The sequence below is a fragment of the Lycorma delicatula genome, chromosome 13 (genome assembly GCF_047948215.1).
Source record: "Lycorma delicatula isolate Av1 chromosome 13, ASM4794821v1, whole genome shotgun sequence".
Lineage (NCBI taxonomy): Eukaryota > Metazoa > Arthropoda > Insecta > Hemiptera > Fulgoridae > Lycorma > Lycorma delicatula.
In genome coordinates, this window is record NC_134467.1 from 15502049 (window position 1) to 15522418 (window position 20370).

At 30.9% G+C, this 20370-nt stretch overlaps 1 protein-coding gene across 1 annotated transcript; it reads right to left on the reverse strand.

Moving 5' to 3' along the window:
• Positions 1-7668: 7668 nt before the first annotated feature.
• LOC142334019 (uncharacterized) lies at positions 7669-19572 on the reverse strand. The gene is made up of 6 exons (XM_075381686.1): positions 19471-19572; positions 16559-16722; positions 15584-15712; positions 12715-12849; positions 10403-10961; positions 7669-7754 (listed from the first exon to the last, which is right to left on the reverse strand). Exons 2-6 carry the CDS (start codon positions 16715-16717, stop codon positions 7669-7671), a joined length of 1068 nt encoding a protein of 355 aa, XP_075237801.1. The 5' UTR covers positions 16718-16722; positions 19471-19572.
• Positions 19573-20370: the final 798 nt, after the last annotated feature.

Sequence of the window (20370 nt, forward strand, 5' to 3'; positions counted from 1 at the left end):
GCTAAGGTGTTGATCAATGATGCCAACACATGCAGTTTTATACATCTATACGTATGATACCTCGTTAAAATGTTGAAAACATATATATATATATATATATATATATATATATATATATATATATATATATATATATACTATACACATTGTATTATATACACATACATATACTATTTCACAACAGATTTAATAAATATCATTGCATTCACTGAATATTTTAAGTGGTTTAATATAAAAATTGAGAATTTAATGAAATTTTTAGAAGCGATTCTTGTTTATTAATCTATGCAAAAAAAAATTGAGCTGATGTAGCAGACAGCTATGAGAATTGTGTCTCAGCTCTCTGGGATGAGATAGCTCAACCAAGGAGAGTGTTCTTCAAACTCAACGAGCCTCCAGTTCGGCTCGCCGGTTGGATCTTTGTGATCAACGCTGCCTCAAATCGTCAGGGAAGGGTTAACCACGCCCGACTACGTCATTCCTGCCAACTCCCCAAAGGACCGGGACTCGATCTGTACATTTTCTCGCCTACCTCTAACTACTATGGAGTAGGAAACCGTGCTCGATTACGTCGTTCCCGGGTCACGCCCAGAAGCTGGGATTCGGTCTTTTGATTCCCTAGCCTACAGCTCCAGGAGTCCCCGGCTGATTATCGGAGCCAACACACCTCAGCATGTCGGTCCTCCCAGCCGGGGCTGTTCGCACTGCCCTATAGTCGTAGATGACTCTCCAGTTTGCCGCTGAAGCTAGCATATAATCTACTATTTCTTCTGGTGTTAGGTCAGCGACTCCCGCCATAACCCAAGAGTTTTGCCTCGGGATAGGCATTTCTGGTAATGGAACACGGTGTGCTAGACTAAATCTTTCTTGTGACAGTACATACGCGTTGGCAATTCCCTTCCCAATTAATGCTCCTCGGTGGACCCTCCAAAGCCTGTCGAGATTTCGCTGGATATTAATTGTCCTGTCACAGGCCAGCGCCGCATGCAGAACTAAGGCTACGGCCGACATGATTACTCTTCGTTTGGCCGAGCTAGGAGCAGCCCGTGAAGACATAAGTCTATTTAAGAAGTTCACAGACCTTTCCGCTTTATTACAGTGTTCTTTGCCGTGTTCACAGAATCTTCATACGCTATATATTATTACGTCGAGTTATTTGACCTTATCCCTTCGATGCAACAGCTGGTCACCGATTCTCAGTTCTATTGGCTCCATCTTGCTTTTCCCAATTAGGATTATGAACTGAAATTTGTTAACCGGCAGTTTCAGCCCATGTGTTTGCATCCACTCGTCAATTAATGATAATGCAGAAGTGACCCTTACCTGTATTTCCTGTTACGTCCTTCCACTGACAAGGATCGCAAAGTCATCGGCGTAAGCAATAGTCACAACACGCCGTCATAAACCAGGCTCCAAAGCAGGGCCACAGCACCGACTCCTGCAGAACACCTCCAAATAGCTGAAACCGGTGGCCACCTTGTGTATCAGCTGTGGCCACCTTTAGATAATCGCAATCTGCCTGCACGGGTAATTACTAATAACTTTCTCTCTCAATGACTCTTTCATTCATCTTGTTGTGGCCCAACCACCTTCACCAGTTTCTCTTGTCCTCTGTGCAAGTATATTAACATCTTCCTAATGTAGAAACCCAGCTGACCACCAGGCAAAGTAAAAACCAAAGACTTGGAGCTACGCAAGACTCAACTAACTGAACTCATGAGTAACAAATGAGAACTTTGTTCCCCCTCCGCTGTATTATAATATACTCAATACCTGTACTTCTGTTTATTCACTTTGTTCGTTCCCAGTATAATTTACACGTCACGTTCAATGTCACCCGGCTCGATCGACGGGTCCACACCCTAGCCTGGGGCAGGTTTCTAAAGGAACAACATCTATCGTCAATTTCTGCTGTCAAGTCATTTATCTGCTTGACCCGATTTATAATCTCAGCCAGCCATCTATGAGGGATGAGGTTCATAAGCTCATCGTCAGTTACTTCCTCGTGTAGTGTCGTTGACATTGGCCTTTTTTTGTCTTCTCTGTCTGTGAAGCGTGCGTTATTGTCGTTATCGCTGATGATGTTTCCGATAGAGCCTTAAGCTCATTAAATATCTTTAACAAAGCCTTCTCGTGCTGCCCTATAAACCTGGGCAAGCCTGACCCACGATTCTATTTTAACCCCACCATTACCAGCCCAAGCTGTTTGTGGCTGGGTCCTTTTTTTCCGAGGACACCGGCCTAACTATTTTTTTGCCTTTGAAGTCGGGCCGCTTCTCCGTTTTCTAAGATTGCGCACTTCCAGACATAGAAGAACCTTTATCCAACCGATTGCTCTAACGGGATTGATCGTCTTCTTTGCATTATGGGATTTTCTGCTTACGAGGCAATCCCATGTTCAACGAGAACCCCACTCGATGTGTTTCGGGGGGCTCGGGGATTAAGGAAAATGTATCCCCAAAAATCAAATAAAAATTTTAGGGGCGTCAAAATTTGGTATTGGGTCAAATAATGGGAATGGGCAAGATTTGACATGAACCGATAAGACTTTGAAATCGCGGAAAGGACTCATAAGATATGGATGTTTAAACATTCCCAGATATAGCTGTAGCATTTAGAATAGTTCACAGTATTCACAGAGACGAAGGAAAGTATAAGTCATTAAGTTTTTTCATCAATAAAATACTGAGAAAGTTCTTTTTGTCAGCTTCGAAAGCACATAATTATTGTATTTTTTTGCAACCTTGCCGTCTTGATCCTAACAGTTCAGGTTGATTTTTTGATAAATTTAAATCCCTAACCAAGTCATTTAATTCACCTTGTGATATAAGATGTGGCTTATTGGAAGATAATTAAAATTAAAATCATTATAGTCTTCTTCAGTATTGCTTGATTCTTCAAAGCTGCTTTCGAAACATACATTCACAGGTGGTTCAGGAACTGGAATAATTTCAATGTGAGGTACAGGCCTGATTGCAGATTGCAATGAAGTATATATTTTACAGTATGTTTAAATTTCTTAGAAATTCCAGACACACTTGTTAAATAAAACTAACAATCGGTAAAATGATCCTTTGGATCATTCAACCATTTAACATAGAAAAATGTAATTTTTATAAATAATACAACCTCAAAACAATCTATTTGTTAATACGAGACTATTTCACCCAAATGCCCATGGTTGCAACACTAAAAATTTAAATGTAAAGGGAAAGGTTACACATCAGTTTTAGAAGGAATTGATAGAAAAGAAATTAAAAATACAAAAGATACTGGTAAATTATATATTATCTTTTATTTATTTAAACTGACAAATATCTTCAGGCACTTACAAATAATTTATTTATGTAATCTATTAAAAAATTCAAAACCAACCTTTGATTCAAACCCCAAACCTGGATGTAGACATACAGTATTACCACTCTTACAAGTAGATTGTAAAAAATGGGTAGCTTTTAGTTTTAATCATCATTACTAGTACAAGATAAATAATAAACTTGCATTCGATCACACTACAATACAATCGATTTGTTTTTACGACAAGGAATGTGGTAAGTTTTAAATAAAAAAGCTATATGGAACGTACATTTTAAAATTAATCGATAATACAAATTTTTTAATATATAAACCATCCTTTGTGGTATTGATTTCACAGACTTATAATAAAATCAAAGTTATAATTCTAAATCTTTTACATTATGAACAAAATATTATTTAAATCATATAAAAATTGCAATTTACATATTATAAATGTATTTCTTAAACTGAGCTTTTTATTACGATAAAATAGTATATTTAACAAGGAAAATTGTTTTCTAAAAAATTAAGTACAGATAAAGTATAAGTCATATAAACCTGCAATTGTAAAATTTTAGAAAATTATTTTGAAAACACCTGTAAAAACCTAAGAAAAGTTCTACTTTTTGTATAACCTGTAACTAAACTAAAAAACTAAAGTCCCCCTCAGTATATAAGAATAAAGATATAATCAGATCTCTGAAAAATAATAAAACTTCTGGTGAGTGATAACTGAGCAATTTTTAAAATTATAATGATTTGGTAAACAAAAAAAATGCCAAAAGAATGGCAGCCTACCCTAATTCATCTACACAAAAAGGGAGCAAAAATGTACATTAATTATTACAAAGGAATTTCTCATCTTTCAGTAACCCATACAATCTTATCAATAGTTGTAGAGAATAGAAGAGCACATCAACAATCAATCTGGAGAATATATCAGAGTGGTTTACAAAGGGATAATCTTGTGTCGGAAAAAACAGGTTATGTAAAATTAATAATCAGGGATAGAACAGTAAAATACAAGAATATGTAATGACTTTTTACAAAGGTAATGGGCACCAATAATAAACTTTTTAACTGAACAATTCTCCAAAACCTTTTCTAAAGTTAAATTTAATCTTGAATTATCACAACCATTAAAATAAAAAAAGGCATAAGGTATACAATAGTGTTAACTCTGATCTCTTTTAATTGTGTTCTAGATAGTTATAAAATAATGGAGGAAAACACTGAAACTAAATGTGGTAGAAATAATAAGTTTAGGTTACAAAAAGGACAATCTAGGAAATAGATTGTTTTGTCTTTATTATTCAAACATTACAAATTTCCATTTTCATATTCCCATGCACAACCTTCTTTATATGCTTCTGTGGTGAATTAATTTATTAGTAAAAGAAAAAAAACAACCTTAAATATAAATCTCTTATAATAAAATATTTCTTTAAAAAATGTACCAGAAATACCAGTGTAAAGAAAATATTTTTTCATTTTAAGGATTCTTAATTTTTTACGGAGGTTTTTACTTTATTGGGTAAAAAAAGTTTTTTTATTTTCTGACAATATCTTTATAAATTTTTAAGTATAAATACATAATATTGATGAAGTTATAACAACTTAAAATAGTAGAGATGCACACAGAATTTCAGAGTGCGATGAGAAATCTGGATAGCAAGTCTCTGCCCTCTATTGTTTAGATTTCCACCTCCTACCTTTTCTAAAACTTTTTTCTATTCTAAACAGAATATAATTGAGAATGTAATAATATTATCAAAATGATTTGAGACATTTCAAAATGTTACTTTTTACTTTCAAGATTATGGTGCATTTTTCATCATGTTTGTTAGTGTGAAAGAAAAATATGGAAAATAATTTACAACCAGGACATAACAATAAAAAATACATTTTTACTGAATTGTTAATAGTTTTTAATTTTTTACCAACATACTTGTAAAATATGACTAACAATTTTGAGATCAATATTAATGACAGGCACAGGTATCAGGATTACTAAAATGCAAAATGTGTAATGTTAGGTAAACTTTAATACAAAAAAAGAACTAGACTTATTAGATTTATTCAAGATCACTGTTATTTGTGAAAATGCATTTGAGGAAAACAGTTTTCAAGTAATTTGTGTTTTGTATAATAAGTTTCACTTGTGAACTTTACACACATTTTTTCTACGGAAATATTAAGGGAGTAGTCAACATTGAGATATCCCAAAAATACTTTTTTGGCAATTTTTTTCCTCATTTTATTACACTGAAACTTGTAGAATATGAATATGTTATTATCTCTAATATAAAACTATCAGAAGTCATAAAAAATGATATTTTTTAGAGAGATGTCATAAGATATTTTGCTTAAAAAAGTTCTGTTTTTTGATGCTAAATCTATTTGGGTCATTTGAAATGTCAGTTTATGTAGCTGCTACAGAAACAGCACAGTATATATGCTAAAATAATATTAGAAAAATCAGCTGGTATTGTGATACTGCCATGTTTTTTTTTGTTGTTGTTCTAGTGTGGTAAAAGTGTGATATGATTGAAAACTTCAAAATAAAATATTATATTGTTTTATTTTTATTAAATATTTATAACTCAAACTTTTGGAAGTGAAGAGGTTATAATTTTGTGGTTGGCTAATATTTTAACTGTTTCAACTAAATTTTTATTTATATTATTGAATAAAATATCAAACTGAGTGTATCAAAAAGCCAAAAGTTAAAAAAAAAAAAAAACAGAAAATAAAACTGCTGAAGCTGGATCTGCAGCCCACAAATGATGGCACTAGAACTTTCATATCGGGCCATCTGATGACTTACTTGCACAAGGATGCAGAAGGACCTATGTAAGTAAAAATAGGATAAGTATGTCAGATTTTGAGAAATGAAAAATTTCTGATGCAGAATTAGGAGATCCAGAATACATTCATGTTGATGTTCTAAAATGTTTAGTTAGGAATTTAGCTTGACTGGTTCTGGGCTTAAAATGTTCATATATATTCCCTCTCCATATTATAAACTAAACATTCAATTTACAGTGGACCAGGGGTCCCAGTCTACCATATCCAAATTTTATCAAATTTTGCACAGATATTTGTTGGTCTTAAATGACATTTTACCAAATTGTAGCTCTCTTATCTGCTAGTGATGACTTTCTGTGTTCTCTTGAAAAAAAGGGTACTTGCTGATATTTGGTGCAAACATGTAAAAAATTGTAACTCTAACATATAATTTTGAAGGCAATAAAGCTAAAGGTTTGAATTTTAATAATTTCAGTTATTTTATACTGAATTCAAACATGTTATTCACAAGTTTCTTACATTTTGTAAGTGAAAGTTAAAGTACTTTAATCAGAACGATACTTTGTAACCTGAAAGAGGGCATAATTGTGTTATCCTAAAGTTTCAAAGCAACTGGAGACTTATGTCAGAAGATATTCCATCATCAAATTTAGTCAAAACTTCTTTACCTTGATTCTTAACCTACCTTTGAAAGCTTGTATCTCAGGTATACCTTGTTAGATTTTGTTAGTTTTATAATAAAAACAGTAACTTTTAAACCACAAAATCCATGCAGTTTGTTTTTTCGGCAGAAAAAAACAGTTGAAAGATAGTGTATTTTTCACAAAGGGGGCAATTTTTGCATAATGTTTATTCATTTAATCTCTACTAGAAAGTAATTTTTTATTATGTAATATCCATTCTGCTACCTATTAATATAAAGTTCTTAACTATTAGCTGTATCGTGCCTGCTATTGAATGCAAAGGAGACAGTTTCAACTAATATCTCACACCAAGCACAATTTTTTTAAAATATTTATTACACCGCACAAAAATCATAAACAAAATAAAATATAGTTGTAGTAATAATAACAGAGTGCAATAAAGTATTACGATATTATTAGAACTCAGCAGCTTCAAAATAAAATAAAAATATCTAACATAGTCAGAAATATTTTAGCGCAATACTTTTAATTCTACTTCAGCTTAAACTGTTTCTCAATCATAGACTGTATATATTCTAGATACAAATATTTTCGTCCTGATGATGTTGTTGGTGGTGCTTCAAGAGTAGCAAAAATCTGCTTTTCTGGAATCCATATAGAGTGTCCCTTCCAGGGAACCAATGATAAGAACGAGCTGCACCATGTGGGCGCATAAAACATCATGATCTTCAAAAGATATCACACACATTTTCAATCCGCCAAGTATTGTCATACATGCAAGCCACATTGGCCTGGTTGCAAGCTGGCAAGTGATATGCCTTGAATAGGTATATCAGTTTCATAACCATCAGCTTCAAATACTGAAGTATCATTTGAGAATCTGCTGACTTAGATTTTAGCTTTGCTAACTGGCTTGAAACTAGTGGTCCTCTATTGTTCCAGCAATTTTATGACCTCTACTAAACCAGCTATCCTGTTCAGGTCGGATTCTCTCAACTTCTTCGCCTGGAATAAAAAGAACCCATTCCTGGTATATTTTCTTTACAAAATTCAAATAAGTCTCTTAGTGTCAATATCTTGTTTTCTACAGGTCACTAAATACGGGCACATGCAGCTGATTGTTTTGTAGTAATTTCAATTCCATCACAAGATAATTTTCCACAGCTAGTACCAAAGAAGTTCCATTCAGTTGTTATGCCAAAGTCTTCTTCATGGCACAATTTGATAACATTCCTGAACTGAGCAGCTGAACCATCACTGACATAGCGTATATGTTTTATTTCAGTCACGACCTTCAAATACTTGAATAGTTCAGTCAAAAATATATGAACAGCAATGATATCATGGTGCAGACAACCACTGACCAAGCAAATGATAAGATTCTGAAGCTTGTTTCTATTGTAATAAACCATGAATGGATGCAGTGTAGCTTGGCTGTTTTCCTAATTGAATCCTTGTACAGCACCTTGCACAACAAAAGAATAGTTCTAAGAAAAATCAATCAGGATAATGATATGATTATCATTTAAATCTTCCCTCAGTTGTTTTAAATATGAATTTAATTTAAGGACCGATGATCCTAACTGAAACAAAATCTTTCTTTCCTGGACAGATTCAGTAAAATTATCATCTTCAAAAAAATCTAAGTCTAATATCATGCTTCAATTTTTTCTGAGTCGCCAAAATACTAACTTTAGATTTGAGCTTTAGAGCCTGATTCTCCATTCACATTGAAACTTTTTTTCTTTTTCAGTTTAGCCTCCGGAACCACTATCAGGTATTACCTCATAGGATTATATATATGAGAGTAAATGAAGTGTAGCCTTGTACAGTATGGGGGTCTAACATTTCTGATGTGTAGTTAAGTGAAAACCCAACAACCAAACAACACTGGTATCCATGCTCTAGTATTCAAATCCGCATTGAAACCTGGAATTCATCAGCTGTTTTCTCAATACTCCAGCTACTGGGTGCCAATGTGAAAATCTGATCTTCTTGTGGGTGAGCTGAGATCAAAAGTTTGGCTTTGTGCTCTTCAATCAGAATATTCAGATTTTTAAATCCATAACACTGCTTACTCTTTAATGTTTGCAATACATCGGTAACACTAAAACCAGCAGTAACAGCTGCTGCTGTAGTAGCAGTAGCATCTTGTGCTTTTCTTTCTTACCTCCTGAGATTCCGAGTGATGACAGTGAGGCATGACTTTTCCAGAAGCCAATTCTGCTTACATCATGTACATAACTTTTGAATTGGCTTGAAGTCACAGTTTTTTAAAGCTTTTAATCGGTCAGCAGAATCAATATCAATAAGCCACAATCCTTTTCTGGCTTTATGCGACTCTTTTCCAAATGGATTACAGTTATGTAATCCATTAATTTACATATAATAAACATAATAATTTACATATGTAAATTATGTGATCAGGACAAATCTTCTACTTATATGTGCTGTGTTTCTTGTGTAATACGGTTGACTACGGATCTTGTCACGTGATATTTGGAATTCAAAAGGCTTGGAAGGAACCAAAGGATTAAATCACAATGTTATTTTTGTGTAATAAAGATACCTGGGATAACAGCCAAAACTAGACGTACGGTTAAACATCCTGATATTCCCTATACCAAGTAATCAGTACCACACTAGCCGATAGCTTCCAATTCCAGTACCCATCACTGTTTCACATTGGAAATAAATACCCATCAATACCATTAGCATATGCTGTTCACATGAAGGAGTATTATGAAAATATGAAACTTGTATTGAGCAGGATTCAATATGAGAAATATTTATGGCATTAAGTTGTAACATATACAAAAATTGAGATAAATGTAATGTTAAATTATATACAATAAATAAATCCTGTTACACTTGTATTAAATTATGCATAAATGAAAGAATGCTATAATTTTTTTTCCATAACCAAATTTCTTAATCACTTTTTAAAGGTCATAATGATTCTCTAATTTAGATATTATTAAGATGTCTTTTTAAAGTATAATTCTTGTTAAAAGATTATTGATAACATTTACAAACAGAAATTTTTTTTTAGTGTGAAAGTTAATGTATTTTATACATTATATTATTACAAACATTAAGTTATTGTCTCTTTAAATTGTTTTTATGATAAAATGACTTTTGACAAAAGTTTCAAGTATAATAATTATTCTCCTTAGTATGAATATTAAAATGTCTTTTTAAATCATATTTACGAAGAAATGACTTTTGACAAAAGTTACAAACATAATTTTTCTCATTTGTATGAGTATTAAGATGAATCTTTAGATTGTTTTTATTTTTAAATGACTTTTGACAATATTTACAAATATAACGTTCCTCTGTATGAATATTTAAATGTAAATGTAATTCAGAACTTTCATTAAAAGATTTTGAACAAAAGTTACAAATATAATTAATCTCTTTTGTATGACTATTAATATGTCTATTTAAATCATATTTACGATGAAATGACTTTTGACAAAAGTTACAAACATAATTTTTCTCATTTGTATGAGTATTAAGATGTATCTTTAGATTGTTTTTATTTTTAAATGACTTTTGACAATATTTACAAATATAACGTTCCTCCGTATGAATATTTAAATGTAAATGTAATTCAGAACTTTTATTAAAAGACTTTGAACAAAACTTACAAATATAATTTTTCTCTTTTGTATGACTATTAATATGTCTATTTAAATCAGGTTTACGATTAAATGACTTTCGACAAAAGTTACAAATATAACTGTTCTCCTTAGTATGAATATTTAAATGTAATTTTAATGCATAACTTTGATGAAAAGACCTCTGGCAAAAGTTACAAATATAATTTTTCTCTTTTGTATGACTATTAATATGTCTCCTTAAATTGGTTTTATAACTAAACGACTTTTGACAAAAGTTACAAATGTAATTGTTCTCCTTAGTATGAATAATTAAATGTAATTTTAATGCACAACTTTGATAAAAAGACTTCTGACAAAAGTTACAAATATAATTTCCTTCTTTTGTATGACTATTAATAAAGTGTCTCTTTAAATAGCATTTACGATTAAATGATTTTTGACAAACATTACAATTATTATTTTTCTCATTAGTATGAATATTTAAATGAAAGTTTAAAGTAGAACGCTGATTAAATGATTTCTGACAAAAGTTACAAATAAAATTTTTTGTGGTACTTCCCTTGATGATTCCTTCATCCAAAGTGACCTGTAAAATTTAAAAAAAAATAATAATTACTTTTATATCCATGTTGATCAGGTCTACAATCCTTTATACATATATTATATACAGGATGTCTGGTCTAAAGGTATCCAAAATTAATAGCCTATATTTAGAAAACCAGTCGTAATCTGTTAAATGTAGGCTCAAACAGGATATACCTCCAACATTTGTTTAATGTACACTCAGAGTCAGCAGAAAACTGATGTGCAGACTAATCCAATTGTAGTCAGTTGAGATATGGAGCCTACAACAAAAGGTTCAGTGCGTGCTTTGGTTAGTGAAGTTTCACTTGCTACATACATTCAATGCCTTGTATAAACTGAATGGAATATCAATTTTCATACATCTAAGAATATTCATATTCCAGGAATACGACTACAAGACTGGAAGCTTGGTTTCACAAATTGAAAATCATCCAAAAAATTTCAGAATGAAGAAGACTGTGCATCAAGTAAGTGAAACATGGTCCTGTTAAGTCAATCAGGCGAAGTAGTTATAAACTGCAGATTCCTCTTTCAACTGTTCACCACATTGCTCATAAGCACTCTGCAAGAGTACAAGTTACAACTGCATCACATTAAAACAAATGACTGCTGCCAATGATATCATTCTGCTGTAGACGTAATGATGCATCATACAAAAAGCAATCCTAATTATATTGATATTTTATTTAGTGATGAGAAAACTCTTCATACATGTGGGATAGTTACGACATAATTTAAAAATGTGGTGTACTGAAAACCTCCCACAGAGTAATCGAAAATGAAAGAGACACACTGATAGTCAATGTTTGGTTATGACAGGAAAAAAATATCAGTGTTTTTTTTTCGAACTCCTACAATACTGATAACTGCAGACGAATGTTCATGATAAGAAAGTGAAGTCATTGATAACATTTTGCGTCAGATGATTCTCAATTTTAATGCTTTAGGATTGCTGCATTAACTGTGCACCCTGCTGCACAGTTAATGCAGCAATCCTAAAGCATTCAAATTGAGGGTCATCTGATGCAAAATGTTATCAATGACTTCACTTTTTTATCATGAACATTCATCTGCAGTTATCATTAGTGTAGGAGTTTGATTTATAAATTCTAATCCTTTAAATAACCTAAAGGGAAAAATTGTAGTTAGATAAATCATGGGAACAAGGTGGTCACTTCCCTCTGCTCATAGTAAAAGCTGCATGAATTGTTTGGTGTTTGGCTCACTTTCAACATCATTTGTAAAAATATGGTAAATTTTCCTAATATAAATACAGAAATAAATTCTATTTTATTTTCCTTTTATTAATAAAATTTTATGTCACTACTGCGTTTAGTCTGTATCGTGTTGGTTTTAAAGTGCTTAGTTGATAAATATTCAAATATGACAAACCAATACAATTAACAATAAATCACCCACACCTTAATAAAATGTGAACTCTATCAACAAGTTAAAATACAAACATTTTAGTTATCACTCAAGTTTCAAAACAAAACTTTTTCCCTTACACATTCACCATTTGTCATTCACACACACCTTAATATGTCAATAGAATTAATTGTTTTTTTCCTACAGTACACATTGAAATACCAAAATGTACATGTGTGCACACATACACACACACACACACAAACATACACACATCCATGCACGCATACACAGTAATAAAATTAAACAGACAAATCATATTTGTTAAAATATCCAAAATGTTGTTGGATATTGACAAACATGTCCTGTTTCTTACTAATACTTACAAGACCCGGATAAAATCCGATCTCTTCTTCTGTCTTCACTGAGTGTAAATATTTATCATTTATTTGAAGTTCATTTGTTTTTATATTAAAATTAAGCTGTGATGAAACTTCATCTTTCAACGAGATCTTAGATTCCTTTAAAAAATATACATATAGAAATTACCTTACAAAATATGAAAACAAACTTTTATTCTTACAAATTAAATAATACAATATATATATATATATATATATATAAATATTCATAAAATAAATTACTAATAGAGAAACAAATTATAAGATAAGAAATATCTATATTAACTATTTATATAAAATAGAAGAAATAATGTTAAATATTTAACACATACATGTAGCCTGGAGGTAAAGGACACCATCTCTATTCTTACAATAGAGCAGTTTGAAGTTTTGAAATTCATTTTTTACAAATTTCCATCATAACTTTTTCTACCAAAATACCTTATTTTACATTTAAAAAAATGGAAATGGTGTCTTACACCTTTATGTACTTAATATATATTTTGGTGAATACTAATCTCTTATCCAGTCATTTGTAAAAGAAAACAGCAAGTCTGAAGAAAATTATGATTTATTTTGCAAAAAACATATTTTATGAAAAAATATCATTGATTAAAGCTAATATTAGTACAACACAACTTCCTGATTGTTTTGTCCAAGAGACAAATATACTGGGCAATAAAATGATTTTACGATATTGTTAACGTTGTTACAAAGAAAAGAAAAAGGTAATTAAAAGACTATTATTGTTATAAAATTATTTTAATTATATGAAAAATGTGTGATCATTTCTTCAGTAGTAATAATATTATCTACTGAACAATAAAAATTCAAAATTAATAATAAAAAATTATTAAATAGTAGAAAATCTACAATTCAAATAAAAATTATTAATAAAACTAATATTCTAAACTAAATCTTTTATTAAAACTAATTATTTCCTCTAATCTTAATCGCTTTCTTCTTCAGGGAAATTATTTACTTCACTAGGGACATACGGCACATCCTAGGAAATGACAAGAAAGTACTTGATCGGATATTCTCATTTCTAAAAAGAATTAATATACTAAATAAGATCTAACCCATTAAAATTTTGATATTATTTTGTTATTCACGTTTCATGTATTATCATAATTGTTACGTTTCTTTTACTATTCCAATTTTATCTCTATTATTATCTTAGTTTTCTTCACAGTTTTAACCTATTTTACTGATATTTTATTATCTGAGAAGAAGCATCTTGTAATTAATTGGATCCAGGTAATGACAACGCAAAAGCATTTTTCACTCCCAAAAAAGTAAATAAAATAGTGAGGTAAATAAACTATACCTCACTTTATGTATGTTTCGTGATAAAAAAATCACACTCTGATGGTAAATACTTAAATGAGTTAACAGATCTGTGTATTTTTAACAGTGATATCGATTTTGGATCAACTCTAATGACATCAAGTACATCTAGAAACTTGATGTCATTTTTTGTCAAGATAACTGAAAGAAATCCTTTGTCAACATCAGCTTCATATTATTAAATGCCAGTAAGATATTATACCTATCAAGTTTTAGTTTAACCTTCAGGTCCACTGTTAGGTATTCCTTTAGAGGATGAGATGAATGATTTGTAGCTTGTGTGAAATTGCCATGCCTGACAGGGATTCGAACCTGGGACCTCCGGATGAAAGGCCAAGACGCTACCACTTGCGCCACGGAGGCCTGCAAGATATTATACCTGCTAGCGCTATTTCTCTGTCAGGCCAGAGACTTATCAGTTATATACTCATATATACACAGAGTATCACAAGCTACTCTCAGGACTCTCCTAATCTATTCCATTCGTGAAAATGATGGAAAATGTTCATATAAAAAATTACCTAAAATGATTTGTTTGAGTTACAGCTAGTGAATGATTTGCTCAGAATTACTGATTTCTTATGCTTTTAAAAATTTGTTTTAAAAAAAGAAAAAATTGAAATTACACAATAATATATTTATTTTATTAATGAGAAACAAAAATGAATTATTTGAAACTATTATTTTAAAGTAGGCAATAAAATAACATGAACAACAATGCGCAATAATGCCCTATTAGTGTTTAAATCATTCTGTATGGTACATTAAGTATATCGTTAATGTGAACATTAAGTACATCGGTAATGTGAACTGTGCAACCATTAGTGAAAGATTACATTGAAAGTACAGTGAAAGTTTTAATTTTCTACAAGCTTTGTTTAAATGTTTTACAAGTTCATTACCCGTTTAACAATCTTATTGTTTGTCAAACAAAAAAATGGTTCTCACTCTAGATTTCTCAAAAGATACAGCAAATATGGTTCTATAACATATTTATTTGATTTTTGAGGTCAAAAACCATAAGAAATCAGTAATCCTGTCTCTTAATTAACATCCTAAAAGTTTCAGTAAGACTTCATTTCAACGGGATAGCTGAAATCTGAGTGAAATTTGTAAATAGCCTAACTTGCAAATGAAGCACTTTAAACAAATTTTATATGAACTTTTTCCGTTATTGTCATGAGTAGAAATAGGTTGTGAAAACGGCTAGAGAAGTTTGTGATACGCTTTATATACGAGTTAACAAATGAATTGTATGCAATATCAAAAAAATTATTATTAATTAATATTTTATTCCAAATTTATTTTTAATTTTACTGAAACACATTTTTTTTTTCAATTTTGCGTATTACCCACTAAACATTAGAATGATTAGTACAATATCCTTTTCAAACCATACTTTAATCCTTTTCAAATTTTACTTTCCAATTATCTAGATTTGGCCTTTCAAAGGTCCATCTGGATAACTGGTGTTGCAATGTATGAAAAATCGTAATACCCTTACCACTTCACTTTCAACTTTTAAATTTTCTGATTTAATTAAGGTGGTCTCTTCAATTGCTAAAGGATCTTTTGGAATATCACCATTAATAATATCAAGCGGTTCCTCCTTCACTCGTACTAAATCTACTTGCTGTAACAAAACAAAAAATGAATGCTATAAAGTAAATATGTTCATTATTTTTTGTATAACTTATATTAGAAACATAAATTTTATTTCCAATTTACATACAACATACATTAACAGTGCAGTCATGGTTAAATTGTTATTATTAGGTAACTTTAATGTGCCATTTAAAGAAACCAGTCAAACAAGAATAAGAAAAATATAATTAGCTTACAAATTAAGGAACAGTATTTTCAACAAAAAAACATCTCAGTAGATGCTAAAATCAGGCAAAAATATGTAATCAAACAAGATGAACTGTTTCCATCAGATACATCTTAGTTAGAAATCACAAAAAAAATTAATAGAAAAAATAAAGTAAAAACTTGAGAAAAATCTTAGGACCAATAAAAATGGATAAAATGAAGAAGTAATAAAGATATTTAAATATACAATGAAATTGAGAAAATTTCGGATTACACCAAAAAATGAAGAGCCAAATCTATTTTCAAGCTGAAAAATCAGATTTACAGGTTTTGCGAGTCTGAAAAGTGTCTAGAAGAAATAGTGATTTCGCCACAAATACAGCAAAAAGAACGGATATCAATAGATTTCTGTATTTCTAAATGAAATGAAATATTTCAAGGAGACAGTGCACAGGAAACCAATAAAAGATTTCAGGGATTTCAAAGAGAAGAAGAAAAATAAAACGACAGTTGGTCAGAACAAAGAAGGCAAAAACAAAGCAAAAGAATCAAGAATTTTTGGAAAAATAAAAAATAAAACAAACAGAAGAAAGAGAAATGAATCCAAAATACTGTTTCATGGTCCTCAGAAGGCCAAACATACATAAAAAAATTAAAAAAAACTTACAGGCTCAGCTGTTGTATGTGATGTATCGGTTTCAGTCATGTGATCTGGTAAAAAAATGCTTATAATTTCCCCTATATTTTCTTGTTCATTCTCTAATTTAATATTTTTACTAAGAGGCAGAGATTCATTAATAACAGAATTATTTGCAGGCACATTCATGTTATCTGTAAAAAAATCAAAATATGATAAAAACAGAAATTAAAATAAATATCCATAATATAAAAAAAAAACAAAAAAAAAACTATATAAATAATACGGTTCATAAACACATATCTTGTAATTCCTTAATGATTATTCTTGGTTTAATGTTTTATGGTGACTTGCATGAGGTTATATTTGATATTGATACAAGCTTTCTTAATAAAAATGATAAAGAACCGAACAGGTGAATATTAAAACACTGATTACCACATGTGACTCACATTAAATCTGTCTGTGAGATATCAATCAGCACATTGATTCTTCGAATCGGAAACCATGTGAATTACATACCAGAAATTCTCAATATCTTTTTTTTAATAGTTTTTAATATCTTATCCCACCAGTATATGCTTGAATCTCATTTTTGTGATGCATCAAGTGTCACTAACAATTAGCAAATTACAATAACTGGTACAACCTAGACCAATTAGCTTATGAAAATCACGAAGGTAAATAAAGGTGATTCCAAACTGTACAGCAATCTCTCTCGAGACAATTGTATATCTAAAAATAAAAAAATGTCTATATAAACATAGGTCAGAAAACAGTTTGTTAGCGAGTTTAGGCTCAAGAGACATTTAGCCCTGCTTTCTGCTCCCTCTGTGAAATTAAACCATACTAAAATTCTTGGGATAAAAATTGGCTAAATCAATTTTTGATCTAAGAAATTCAATAAGTGATCTTAGATCTCCAACTTACTTAGGCCAGGAAAATATTTTTAAATATTTTATTAAAAAATATATATATATTTATCTGCCTCCTGTTCAGAAATCATCGTGTGATTTTTTTTATAATTAATAAATTTACCTTCACATTATTTCATGTGTTTTATTTAAATAATAATATACACTTCAATCACATCTATTTCTTATTTAATAATCTACTTTTATACTTACAATTTATTTTAGAATACATAATGAATTATTTTACACCAATCACAATAAATATTTATTTATTTACAATTAAAAAAATTTTAGTGTTTATAAACTACACTTATGCAAATATTTAACAAATACAGAATTTTCCACGTGCCTAAAATAAGTAAATTTATTTTAATTTTTTTTTACAAAAAATATCTGTTTGTTGTCAATTTAGTATACTTTAATAATAAAGAACTTTTATTCCCCATCATGTTAATTTAATTCTCATATTTTCATATATTTTTCTAGGTCAATGATTATTATATACAAATCAAATAATTATCAGCAAACATTTTTTCCAGATTCTTATATTATATTGTAAGAAAAAGTAAAAGTTAAAAAAAAATGCATCATGGAAAATTGAACTCAAGATCTCCCAGTTATAAGACTGGAACACTTGTCATTTGAGTGTTGTGATTGAAAATATACAAGTAAATTATTTGAGCCATTCAAAAATGTTTAATTGCAGTTTTATTCCAGCAACAAGTTGGAAACTGCCATTTTCCTTAGTTTGAGGATATTTTTGTTCCTTTGTTGAATACCAAATAAATATTTTTTTGTAACTCATCTTCGTTTATTATAATGAGTTTTACCAAACATGGTTGCGGAGCAGGCAGTTTTCAGTTATTAAAAAGTTAGATGGCTAACAAGTATATGGGTTTTTCTTTACATTGCTGGAAATATCAGTTAAGCCTTATCAAAGCAATGTCGTATTTTGTTTTTTTTCCTACTTCTAGTTAGCAATCTATGAACTATTTTATTTCAATGATGTTGGAAAAAAGCAAATTTGAAAAACTTATAAGCATATTATTCTGCAGATGTGTTTGGAAAATGGTAATTTTTTTAAAGTTGTTAATGGAATCTTTGTAAATCAGAAGAAATGGAACAAAGAAAATGGAGAGGTTAAGAAGAGAACTATTCTTTCTTTAGACAGAATTTTCTTTTAAGGGTAGGTAGTTGCATCATTGCCCACAAAATACGGCTGTGAATAAAACAAATCTGACATTCATCTTGCCAAAAATGATGAAGTTCAAATATAAATGACACACTTGGGCAAAAAATATTCATGAGGGTGATATATGTGTACTGCTTTTACAAATATTGACTCAAGAATTTGACCACATTTATATCACATGACATGACTTACCAGCAGAAGGTAAGACATGGTCTAAATTGCAGTTACAACATTTAAAATATGAATCCAGGTTAAAATGCTTTGAGGAACCAGTTGAGCCATGACTATTTTATCTAAACTCAAAGTCAATTTTCTAACCAAGAAGAGTGCTTCTACATCTAAGTCTAGAAAGGTGAGTCATGCTAAGTCTAATCACAATGACAAATGTTTTTCTTGTGGAACATTAGGCCATCTCTCACAAATTGTAACATATAATGATACCGATTATGTTGGTGACAGTCACTCGCTAGAAGACCAAGTGACTGTCACAATGCCTGAACAGTTTACTGTAACCGATCTCAATTTATTTTAGTGTTTTACCTTAAACTAAGAATGATAAACATGTATAAAGTTATCATATTTATATATTAGACCGATCTGTTTCCTGTTAATTGTAAACTTCAACAGTCTATTACAAAATTGTAAACTATCAACTGTTTTTTTTTTTATTTGAATAGGAAAATATATATTTAACACTTTGCCTAAATAAACGATTTTACAACGAACTAATTGAATTTTACATACCAGGATAAGGCTGACACTACAGAGTTTTAGATAAAAAAAAAAATCACACTTAAATTCTAGTAATTTATATTAAAACGGTATAAATTACTTACTTAGTCAGATAAACAAATAAGAACCCAACGAATAAATAACACTGAAATTAAAATATAAATCCTTCTGTAACAACCTGTGTGACAAACGCTAAGCTGTTGGTCAATGATGCCAACACATGCAGTTTTATACATCTATACATATATCTCGTTTACATGTTGTAAATAAATATTTATATATATATATACACACACATACATATACTATTTCACAACAGATTTAATAAATATCGTTGCATTCACTGAATATTTAAAATGGTTTACTATAAAAATTGAGAATTTAACGAAACTTTCATAACATTTTTTGAAAGCGATTCTTGTTTATTAATCTATGCAAAAAAAAATAGAGCTGACATAGCAGACAGCAATGAGAGTTGTGTCTCAGCCCCTTGGGCTGAGATAGCTCAACCAAGGAGAGTGTTCTTCAAACTCAAACTAGCTTCCAGTTCGGCTCGCGGGTTGGATCTTTTGTGATTAACGCTGCCTCAAATCGTCAGAGAAGGGTTAACCATGCCCGACTACGTCATTCCTGCCAACCCCCCAAAGGACCGGAACTCGGTCTGTACATTTTCTCGCCTGCCTCTAATTACTACGGAGTAGGAAACGGTGCTCGATTACGTCGTTCCCGGGCCACACCCAGCAGCTGGGATTCGGTATTTGATTCCCCAGCCAACATCTCCAGGAGTCCCCGGCTGATCATCGGAGCCAACACACCTCAGCATGTCGGCCCTCCCAGCCGGGGCTTTCCGCCCTGCCCTATTCTAAAATCCCCTTCATCTTCTTTTTCCCTCAAAATCGTCCTCACCAAACCGTCGAGGACTCTCCAGTTTGCCGCTGAAGCTAGCATATAATCTACTACTTCTTCTGGTGTTAGGTCAGCGACTCCCGCCCTAACCCGAGATT